We start from the raw sequence: 12,177 nt of genomic DNA on the forward strand, positions 1-12,177 counted from the left end.
GCTCCCATTAATCTGGATTGATCTTATTTTCGTGCCAAGCTGCATCAAAGCGGTGACATTTGTCAATACTGCGCCTAGCTGCACCGACATGCCAGACCAGTATCGAAATTGGCAGTTTCGCTAATGTTAGCTAGAAATAAGCGCCGTGTGGGCCACCTGCCGTTTGTACTATCAGCGTCAAGTAAAACCCGAACAGCAGCAAGCCTTTGCGATAATGGTGCGTGCCGTCCATTTATCACTATGGACAGGCACACATATATGTATGCACAGAACAGCCGAACAAGATGCGCGCACCTGTCTATGGTGATAACTGGACGGCATGCACTACACTATTGCAAATGCTTGCATCTGTTTGGGTTTCATTCGACGCTGATAGTACATATTCAATACAATCCAGAAGTGCAAGAAAGCTGTTGGTGTGCTTTCTATTAAGAGCCCAAGAACTTTATTGTTCTTTTTTTTCTGCTGTTTGCAATGCTTCTCTAAAGACATTTGAATATTAAAGCAAAAGCTCTGCACCTGTGATGGGTGTTTTCGGTGGAAACGTTTGTCATGCTTCTATGGTTTTGGTCCTGGCTGTCAAATATGATAGTCCGGTGTCAAGGCAACGTCGAGAGATGTCTCCTTTTGCATTACTTTGTGGACATACTTAACATTGTGTCTCTGTGTCTGACAAACAATTTCAAAAATAAAATTGAAATTTGCCTGCCATCAAGCTCGCCCTATATTTACGAAATGCTCCCAAGTATTAAGTCTCGATTATACGGGTGTGGCCATAAATATTTTTTATGCGGGAGTAAGCCCTATGTGAAAGGCAAAAGGAAAAGACAGCTGTTCTAAAATTTTCTGGCCTAGTTCCATCCGGTCTTCCGGAAAAACATATTAAGATAAGGAGGGCGCTACAAGTACAAGCTTTTATGGCCCACGAGACACGGCAAATTTTTTTTCATTAACTACACACATGTGCAAGCACCTGGTAGTCACAAATACTACTGGTATGTTCACTGATGCAAAGAAAGATTTGCTGGCAAACATTCAGTGCTGTCTGGGATGTTTCTGCAGCTCTTGGAAACAATAAAAACGTACACGACTACATTTTTAGGCAGGTTCACCTTTGTAGTGCCTGTCAAATGCAGTTCAAGGTGGTCCTAAGACTCGAACTTGTATTGAGGTAGCGGAGGGGATATTAAAGTAGCAGAGCTTTTCATGCAGTGTGCACGGGTTAGCTAATGTTGAACGGATTGCATATACTTTTGTTTTCTGTTCTAAAAGCAATCTTTTTTTGTTGTGCTGTTTCGAATTTCTCAAATAGATTAGTCTGAAGAACTTAATTCAGCAATTAAAAACATTGTCATATTTCGTATGTCTCCTGGAGAAAAGATCTATTCTCAAAGGATTTTGTGGGATAAGCACATGTCAGTATCGAGTTGCTGGTCATAATTCTTTCAGGCTTTGCACTCTTTAGTGTGCACACCTCGCAGGGACTCTCTCACATTTGTTTGTATTCACCTTATTTAATTTCATTCGTTTTCTGCACCAAGAAACTGTTGAAGCAAGGAAGTTGGGGATATTCGTTATAAACTTCAGGCCCCGTGCTATGTAACAATGTTTGGCTCGCATGTTCTCAAGAGCCTTATGGACCGATTGGCAGCATTTTCTGATAGGGCTGAAAAAGTGTTGCAGGGCCCCTTCAGGTATTTTGGCTAGGAAGTGGCCGTATGTTTTGTTCACTTGTGCTTGGAGCATGTTGTGTGGATCGATTTGTGGACGTAACAGAGCGCAATTACGTCAAATTTTTTAAATAACCGAATGCACTCCACCAACGTTAACTTGTGCATTCCATAGACCTACTAATTACAGCTTCTCATATGAACGTGCTTGCAGTGGCATCGTGAACATTTAGCATTTCTGGCTTTGCGTTGCCTGTCACTGTCTCCACTGGACCTACTCTCCCATTGAAGTGGGCTTTACTGTAAGTCCGTGGAATTCAGTTATTAGATAGTAAGGGACACATGGCCTTGGCACTAAGCTAGTTATCAACTACGGTGAAATGACGAGCAAGTGCCCCCCGACCTTTTTTTGGTGATCTGAAATAAGCGTCCATGATGGAGCAAGCACTGCCCTAAAGCCTCCTCTCCCATGCAGCCATTTTTTTTTTCAAGACGAGCATTGCTTGTGTAAAAAGAACCTCAAGAATGAACGGCCTGAATGCGTATCTGATGTTGTTTATTAAATTCATTGTCATGTAAATGAAAAGTCACAGTTTCATCACAAGGGCGAAGCAATGAATGCGGTAGCAACAACTTGGAATGTAATTCTGAGAACGGCAAGCTGATCGAAACGTGCAGCGCGCTGCTCACACATAGATGATGCACGAAAACAACATACACAAGTTGTGAGCTCCCATACATGATGTTAATTGGAGAAGAAACAAAATATACAACATTCAGTTGTTATGGTATCTTTAGTAAGAAAAAAAAAAAGCACAGTGCAAAAAAACGAAAGTAGAAAATACTTATATGTTTAGCAAGGTAAAAAAGAAAACTTTCAAAAACAAACAAGCGCAAGTTGTAATACAAAACGTAAGAACAATGTAACATGTAGCAATTGTTATCGCTACATTAAAAAGCAGTTGCTAAGATGAAAATAACTGTTGCAAAAAATATTTCTTTACTTGGTTTTTGAATGCATGTTCTGTGGTTGATGATTTTATTACGTAAGGAAGGGAATTCCGCAGCTTGTTTCCTGTAAGTGTGGTAGTGAACCTGCTGTAGTTTGTGCGAACTTTATGCTATGTTCACACTACGGTCGTAACGTGCGTAACAGCTCGTTCGGCGTATCGAACGCAACGGCTATAAAAAGCGTTACCGCAGTTATGTCGATACCTTTGTTCACATTTACAGCTACGTACATTACGATTTTTACGATAGGCCAATCATATTTGTCGCTGTAGAATCGACGTCACTAGCGGTCCAATATGGCTCCCATCAACACGCGAGCGCTGGCCGAGTTGGAAGAAATTCCAAATGAAGACAGTACGGCAGGCAGCGCGGAACAACTTTTTACGCACGTTGCGAGCAAACAAAGCCAACCCAATCGTCACCGCGGAATGGCGAAGTAGCACTTCCCGCGCCGGCAGCTACCGCCATCGCCGCCGCGATGCTGCTGCAGCCGGGAGGACGGAAGTCCTGTCAGGTCTCGTGACCGGTTGTTGAAAACCGAAAGCTGATCGGTCATTGGCTGTGTCATAACGGTCGTAGTATCCAGTCGTAAAAGTTGCCTAGCCTTTAACACTCTCACCCACGATTTATGCGTTCGTTGCGAACGTTGGTACCTTTACGTTCACAGTCTGAACTAGACGCATACGCTTGTTGTGCTTCCGCTTACGCGTGTTATGAAAAATCGACGCCTTACGACCGTAGTGTGAACATAGCGTTAGGCAGAAGGCGGTTATGAAGCTCGGAAAACCTAAAAATATTTTTCTTTACAAGGCTTTCCACGACAACGCCATCTATATGCACATTACCGTGAAAAAGCCTATACGTCACAACTGATAACTTCAGCTGAAAGAGGTGATAAAGAGGATGTATATTTAAATTCTGATAAAGTGGCATTGCATTGGTTAAAAAATGGCTGAAAGTCATGAGGCGAAGTACTTGATTCTGTAGGCGTTGTAGTTGGTTGAAGTGGGTCAAATATGAGTTACCCCAGGCTGATATGCATTAAGATAAATGGCTGTGAATATATGCATGATAAAGGGAGGGGATTATGCGTCGCTGAAAATATGAACGAGTTTTTATTATGGCGTGTATTCCAAAGGTTATCTTGCGAATGAGTGACTGCGCATGAAGATTGAATTTCATGTGCCGGTCAAGAACTACAGCGAGAAACGTTGTACTGTCGGGCATGGGAATTAAATTATCGTCCAGATGCACAGATATAGATTTTGAAAGTACCGTCGGGAAGGAATGAAAAACTATAAAAACGGTTTTTGATGGATTAATTCTTGACATGTTCATTCGACACCAGGAACTTATATTATGTAGATCCAAGTTAATGTTTCGTTTTAGCTCATCGACATTATTAGCGTAAGTAAAAATGGTCTGTCATCTGCATATAAGATACAGTCTGTAGCGGTCAAAACATTAGGTAGATCAATAATAAATAGCAAAAAGAGTAGCGGGCCAAGAATCGAGCCCTGAGGAACACCTTGATTTACTTTCTTAGCTGCTGAAACTTTACCATCAATCTGAACAACTTAAGTGCGATTGCACAGATTGGATTGGATTGGATAAACTTTTATTGGATTGGATAAACTTTTATTGATTGCACAGATAACTAGATATAAATTGAAGTGCGGGGCCAGTTATGCCATACGATTCAAGTTTATGTGAAAAAATTTTGTGATTAATTGTCAAAAGCTTTTGTTAAATCTATGAATACGCCACCAACTACGAAGCCTTGGTCGATTGCCCCCTTTTATTTAATCGGTGAGGGTTAGAAGCGCAAGCTCAGTGGAATAGCCAGGCCGTAAGCCGTACTGTTTAGATGTCAACAGGTTAAACTTTGCCAGGTAGGCTATTAATCTTGTATGCATAAGACGCTCGATTGTTTTGCTGAAAAATGGAAGAATACAAATGGGCCTATAATTACTCAGAAGTTCGCGATCACCATTTTTGGGAACAGGTGTTATTCTACCAACATTTAGGGAGAAATATGCCTGCTTTTAAACATCTTGTTAACAATATCTGCAATGACAGGGGATAGCTCACTAGAGACTAACTTGATGTGAGATGGATGAACAGAGTCAAGACCAGGTCCCGTGGACTTGAGTTAAGTTGTAACGCGAAGAACTTCCTCTGCACTCGTAGGTCGCAAGAAGAAAGAATAAGGTTGACGAGATAATGTTGGTAATGAGGGATTTCTCAGAGATTCACAGGTGCTCACTGAACGCATTGGCGGTATCAGTTAGATGGCTGTATATTTCTGCTTCAGTTATAATTTTCGTTATCTGCTCACGACATTTATTATTTAAGAATTCATTTATGACCTGCCAGTTGCACCTCGTATCATTGCCATTATCCAAATTTTTTTCTGAAAATATTCTTGTTTTGCACATTTAAGTGCGGCTGCAAGCGTGTTGGAATATTTCTTGAAACGATTTTAAGTTCAGAGTTAAATGGCTCACAAGTCACTCTTTTGTGAAGCTGGTTTTTCTTCAAGATACCTCGAAGTAGCGCCCTTGTAACCTAAGGTTTTCTGGGATTACTAATATGGCGAGCCATGATATGTACCGTGGTGCATTCAGTTATACATTGTGTAACTGTAGTCAAAAATAACTGATAAACCTTTTCAGCACAGGATTCACTTATTACGACGGTCCAGTCAATTCGTTGTATCATAGATATGAATTTCTGAGCATTGAAAAATATTCTCTCTGTTTTCTTTACACTTGCAATTTTCTGTGCCCAAAGTCAGGAATAAAGGGTAATGATCTGTTATGCTGTGCTCAATGACTCCTTCTGTATTGTGTGTAGCAAAATGGGTAATATGTGGTCAATTAACGTATTAGACCCTGCTATGTCACATCTGGTCGGAGTGGTTATTAAAGATTCAAAGCCGTAGCCATGTAAACACCCGAGATAATCAGAACATGACTGACTAGTAAGGTCGATATTGTTTACGTTGATGTCTCTGCAGATGATGATATTTTTGTTTTCGTTCATAATAATGTGCAACAACTTATCGAACTGAAAACAGAACTCGGACTGTGAAGATGCTGGCGAACGATAAATGCACCCTAATACTGTGTTCTGGCCATTGACTGAGAAAACACTCATCAAATTCTACCCATACGGATTCACAGGACATATTAGAAATTGTAACGTCATTGCGGCGTTTGTATGACAATGACAATTTAATAAAAACCGCGGATCCTCTGCCCCGTGGTGTAGCACGATAGCAGTACTCTGCATTGTACCGTGATAGCGCATACAAGTTTCTGTCGTCCTCGATAAATCCAGCCTGTTTATGTTCATTCATCTTGTAATGTGCAGAGTACTACTTACAGGTACACCAGGCATGAACGAACAATGTGCATTCTTGACGCAGCCTATGGCGCGAAAATAACACACGAGAGAAGGACTTGCGCTTGTCCTTCTCTCGTGTTATTTTCGCGCCATAAGCTACGTCAAGAATGAACCAACCCGCCCAACAAGTCACTCTGCTATAATATAGTGCATGATGGTTATTCGCTCTTTCGGTTTAACACTGGTTTGCTTCTCAATACTCGGCACTAGGCTTGTGTAAATATTAGAGAAGTGATGACACTTCCTGTAAGGTTGTTTGTGCAGCGTGGTGCACGTGTCTTGCGCAGAAGCCGTATTTTGGGTTCACAATTATTCAGTGGTAAATATTATTAAGTGGTAAATGGCGTTGTGTTCGCGATCTTTGATCACCACTATCATCATCATGGTTAGGTTGGTAGCGCCGGCGGTGACCTCTGGTGGCAAGCCTTGGTGGCGGCACGAGAGAATTGAGCGAGTCTCTTTTGCACGTTGCGTTTAGCGGGGACGGTTGTCTCTGGCAGTGTGTCCCTGGTGCACGGCACCACGGGCCGTCTGCCAGGGGCCCCCGTGGTGAATCAGACGTTGGCGATGCCGCCTTGTGTTTGTTATGCTGTTGAGTGTTGCATAGTTATGTGTAAGCTTGTTTTAGCATATTTGAGCACAATTGATGTATGACTACTTGGCTGACAATATCGCCGTTCTAAAAGCAGTTAAATAAATGTGGATTGTGTGGTTTGTTCCGATAGCGTCTGCTGCGTCCGTTCGCTTCAAAAGCGTGGCGCTTTCCACATCGAGACCCCACAATATTCAAATGCTTCGAATATTCAAACAAATTATGCACTGTTTGAATTTGCTTCAAATCGAGTTTAAATTATTGAAAATTTCGAATTCTTCGAAATGATTGAGTAGGTGCATATTAATCCATATATACGTTTTGTAAAGCTGGTTTTGCTGCAATAAAGGGCTGCTAAGCAGTAAAAGCACCTTGTCAAGCATATATTCGTTTTTATGCAACTTTTTGTAAAAGTTGTTTCACTGCAGTGAATTGATGCCAAATTGTGAAAACACTTACCAAGGAAAAATCCGCACTGCTGCGAAGCCCCACTTCAAGGTTAGATTAAAATGTTATCCTCCCATTGATTTTTAAAATCTTGTTTGAAATCTAGCTTGAAAGCTCATTTTACCGACCTATATGCTGCAAGTACAGCAAATTTTAAAACATTGCATATTTTACAGGATATCACTTGCATTCTACCAAAAGTCAAATCCTGCTACAATTCCAAGTTGTCTCCACTTCCTTTGATACGAAAAATTGGCATTTGCACAGGCCTCACTTCAATTAAAAAAAAAATATTATACTGGTTAGTTAGGTCGTGACAAGTATTCCTATTTTTCTTTTTAATATGAGTTATATATATCTACTATTCGAATTCGATTCGAAGTTATTCAACCTATAGCATACTTTGGTTCGAGTTCGCTTTGAACCTAAAATTCACTATTGGCACAAGCCTTCTCGGCACATGACAAGATGAATGGTGAACCTCAGTGCTACACTGTTGTCATATTTTAGCAGGTCCGGCATCAAAACTGACCTACATGACTGTTTCATGTGCCGTGTTGTGCAGTAAGGAGGCAAGTGTGGCCACACCGGAGACCCTGGAATCGGTGGCGTTTCTGCCCGATGGGCAACGTGTCCTGGCTGGAGGCACGTCTGGGCGTGTTTACCTCTACGACCTACGCAACACCAGACAGACTCCGCCCAGCGTGTTTAACGCCCACTCCAAAACGGTCTTGGCTGTGGCCACCATGCGAAACCAGGAAGTGGAGGCAGAGGTGAGGATGTTGAACTGGAACGCATAGGAATAATCATGGTGGTATTGAGATGTTAAACCCCAGATATTAATATTATTATTAACCTATATGGGTAAAAAAACTTATATTCCTGAGTTTATAAAGTTAAAATTTAAAAACTTTGACCTGACGTTTCAGGGCTAATTCGATCTCTTCTTCAGGGGTGACTGTTTGGCCTGCTCCAAAATAAGTGACTTTTTGTTGGTGGTGTCCCCCTACCCACTGTTCTTCTTCCCGTCGTTCCTTTTTTGCTGGGGTGTTTTTGTCACTGGTTCCACAGACCGTGCACGTATACGTTTGATTAGGTTCCAGTTGATCGTTTAATATTTTCATGTGTTGTTTGAATGTTCCAGAACTCTAAAAATTTGTCTTTTTGTGGGGCTACCATCTGTGTCAATGACCCGGGCATCGTCAAAGTTGATACGACCCTGCGAGTTGATTGTGCATCTCTTTACTAGCAACAGCACCATTTCGCTACAACGCACACATGCAGCACTGAACTCTCAACTGATTTATTACTTCAAACGCAAAGCCTTCTTCGTGGCACGCATTGAAACGACAGAAAGATAACATGATGAAAGGAACCGATGAAAGATGTTGTGACCACTGGTTGCTAAAAAAGATGCGTCGTCAAAAATTCTTAAACCACTCAGTACGCCCTCGATATACAAAAGAAGTGAAAAAAATGATATGTCCGATAACAGCAAACATATTCAAGCCAGAGAAGCCAAGGCAGCCACGCAAGAAAAGATAAAAAGGAGTAGAGCATTGGTGTCACCTACAAAACGGAGACTGGGGACATTTGTCAGTGCGTTATTTTAGCTTGTCTCAGACAGTAGGTGCCACACTTCGAAACAGGTGGCGTTTGCACGCAGATGATGGCATTTGTGAAGGCCTGTGCGAGCGAAGCGGCCACCACCACCTCTTATCAGCCCCGGCAGGAACTCTGTCCTCCCATCCGGTTTTCCCTCGACTCCGGTGAGTGCGGCGTGCACGTCGTGTCAAATATTGTGGAGCACGAGTTCTGCTCTAGGAAAATTTTCACTTGATTCTCTCCGACCATGCAACTGAAAATCTTAAATGTGTAAAAATGTAAAATAGATATACAGCTATACAGATAATTGTTTCACTTTTCACAAAACCAAGAAAAATGTCTTAACAAAGTGTCGAATTACGAAGGATTCTAAGAAAATGACGAATAAAAGTGTGCTGATGAAGTATGCATTTGTTTAACAAATGATTCTTCAAGTCTTATTATTTTTTATAAAAGCATTGTACCACACACTGCGGTTATAGTCTTGCAGCATCCTTCACTATGTGGTCTGAGCGCATAACCAAATCTCAATCTCTGATGGGCTTTTTTTACCTGCCCTTAACCGTTATGATTTTAAGGTTTCTACTGTTTCTGATTTTGGGTAACTACTGTTTTAAAAGATTGCATTGGATAGTCTTCTTCTAGAAAGGAAGCCTTTCCCGTTAAGGGGTACTGACACAAAATTTCGCGAATGAGATAGCCTTTGGGATTAGTTCCCGTGAACATGCGTGAACCATCTGCAAAATATCAACAGCGAGTAGCTTGGAAGGCATATTACAGCAATTTTGAAGTCAGAATTTCGAACGTACTGACTCTGTCTAAAGGGACCCCCTGGGGACTTTCTTACTTACTCCTCGTCACCACTCTGCCGTCAATAAAACAAGTTGTGATTATGTCATAGCTGCCTTTTTTTTTTGCCGCGATTGTTCCAGCAGTTTATGCAATTGCAGCGCACACGTTGTAAGTTTTGTGTTTGACAACACTTCAGTCCTGATGGCTATTAGAAAGGAATTCTTGATGTGGACCGGGGGGCAATGCGTCACAGCTTTGTGTGATGACGCGTTCGAGGGCTGAACACAATACGTGGCAATAGTTGCACCCGGCGGCGTCTAGTTTTTGGAGCTCTCTCAAATCGAAACTGAAACTGGTCTATAATGAGGGGCCTGTAAATAATTATCTGTCATGTACTGCACCAAACTATGTGTTGTGTTATGTCTAACAGGCCCCCAGCAACACATTGCGGCAAAAAAAATGCGAGCCCAATTTTTGTGCCAGTACCCTTCAAAAAAAAGGAAAAAAAATTTATTAAGTAAAATTGTTGTAAAGAAGGTTATTTTAAATTACAGTGAAATCTCGGTATAGTGAACTTTAGGGGACTGCGAAAATTTGTTCGTTATTTTGAAAGGTCGTTATAGTGAACGCTCGAAAATTAACCATAAATACTTATTTTTCACCGACCAAAACAACTTACCCTTACAATGGTGGGATTCGTTTCATGAGAAAAAGCGCAGACACAAGTAAACACCAAAAAATGCACGTTTACTTTAAAAAAGTGATTTCTTTCTTTTTTTGACGCGAGCAGCACAAACTTTGCAGCGCGAAAGCCTCCAGCTCATCCAAATTCCTGCGGTGTGATTCGGTTCTTTGGTCACAACAGCCTGCTTTTTGCCTTCCAGTTACCGAAGAATATCTATTATCTCGCTTAGTGAAAACTGCTTCTGCTTCGTCGTAAGCAGAGGTGAACTCATTTATAGTATTGCCGCAGCGCGAACACCGGCTTGCTTTGCAGACGCGATAAGTAATCACCGAAAAGAGATGAACACGACTGAAAAAACAAGGCCTCCAAAAAAAAAAAAAAAAACCCCGAAGTGTCACGGCTGTCATCACCTCTTTCAAAGAAAAAAAAGTGCTAAAACAGAAAATTTCTCATGTTTCGTTTTCTGCTCTCTCGCTGTATCTGGTTTTCCGCGCCCATGCTTCCTGCTCCGCAACTCCCACTCTGCCTCGCTGACCTTGCCCTCCCGTGTTGCCCTCGCCTCTGCGCCCGCTTGTAAACCTGCAACGTCGGCGTTTCAACAACAAAAAAGAAAGTCGCTTTTTCGTTTTTTTTTTCTCCACACCGTCGCGCGTCTTCCGAAAAGCAAGGTGGCCGTTCGCTTTGTCGTTTGCTTGCGTACCGCTCCTGTAGTCTCGACGGATATCGCAGTACTGAGGTGTTGTTAATATAACGTGGAACTAAATTAATGCTCGTTATTCTGAAAAGTTCAGTATTCTGAAGTACCTAGTAGTGAAATAATTCTACATTGAAACTATTAGCAGTCAGCATGAGATTTTTAAAAGTTCGTTGATCTGGAAAGTTCATTAATGTGAGGTTCGTTCTACCGAGATTTCACTGTACCAGTGGGGAAAAAAGACAGACTACCTGCTTGTCAATAACAACAAAAAAAAAAGAGAATTCTCAGCATTCCGAGATTAATTTCGTCATTCCGATATGCTCATTCTAATAATGAAAAGCTTTTTTGTCAAGCGGATGAGCCACACTCGTTCAAAATTGTTCGGTGTCAGTTTGGCAAGGATGAGATTCTTCTGGGAAGACTTCACTGTTCTGATTAAACAGAGTTTGTTTCGCATGATTTTGAACTTCATGTCATTCTGCCGCTAGTAAAAAGCCACGCACACATGACATGAAGGTGACGACATGGGCAGCAGGACGTCATGGGTGTCTCGTGTGTGTGTGGCTTTTACTAGCAGCAGACTGACGTACAGTGAGAAATACCAACTAATCCAAGGAGAAGTTCAGCTCATGTCTTTTCTTTTTTTTTGAACGGTTGGCTGTAGTTTTGGAGAATGATGAGCATGCGGCGACTGCACGCCCACGCAAGCCGTGACATCGCATTTGCTGTGTTGAACTCGAGGTGCATGTTTTTCTTTTCGGCCACTTCCCTTTCTCCATCTCTTTATTACATCCTGCTCTTTGGCAGAGACATGAAACGTGCCCCACTCTTAAGGGCATTACCTCAGTTGGGAGCATTGTTTACTGCCCGTAACGTTCGTAGTGGTTCTAGAAACCGTTGTGGGAGCTGAGCGGGTTGAGAGACACGGGCGATGGCTGCATTGTTGTCATGTCAGTTTCCGGTGCACACAGTATCGCCTAGTGCTACTTACCCTAGTTCACGATGCGGCTACTTGTCAGGACAGTTTAAAATGCATTAAACTTATTACTTTCCTCTAGTCTCTGGCTGAAATTGAAGGTTCTGTCTGTCGATTTCAACACCTTTCACTTTGGCTGAATATGTTAGCGGCGAAAATTTTGTTCACTATCTCTTTAAGACCGTGCATTCGGAGCGCCGGACAAGTCTCTTGTGGTGAAACGGAAAATGCTGCTCACACAGAAAAGTTTAAAGGAGCATGCATTAAATTCAAAAAAGGGACTCCGGACAGATA

At 41.9% G+C, this 12,177-nt stretch overlaps 1 protein-coding gene across 2 annotated transcripts in view; it reads left to right on the forward strand.

Annotated features, from left to right (window-relative positions):
• Nucleotides 1-12,177, forward strand: part of LOC142771930 (protein NEDD1-like) — a 108,825-nt gene that overhangs the window by 46,466 nt on the left and 50,182 nt on the right. For both annotated transcript variants that reach the window (XM_075873929.1, XM_075873928.1), the window contains 2 exons: nt 7,694-7,901; nt 8,795-8,897. In XM_075873929.1, the coding sequence (XP_075730044.1) occupies nt 7,694-7,901; nt 8,795-8,897 (311 nt within the window). The remainder of the gene's footprint in view (nt 1-7,693; nt 7,902-8,794; nt 8,898-12,177) is intronic.

The sequence above is a fragment of the Rhipicephalus microplus genome, chromosome 9 (genome assembly GCF_043290135.1).
Source record: "Rhipicephalus microplus isolate Deutch F79 chromosome 9, USDA_Rmic, whole genome shotgun sequence".
Lineage (NCBI taxonomy): Eukaryota > Metazoa > Arthropoda > Arachnida > Ixodida > Ixodidae > Rhipicephalus > Rhipicephalus microplus.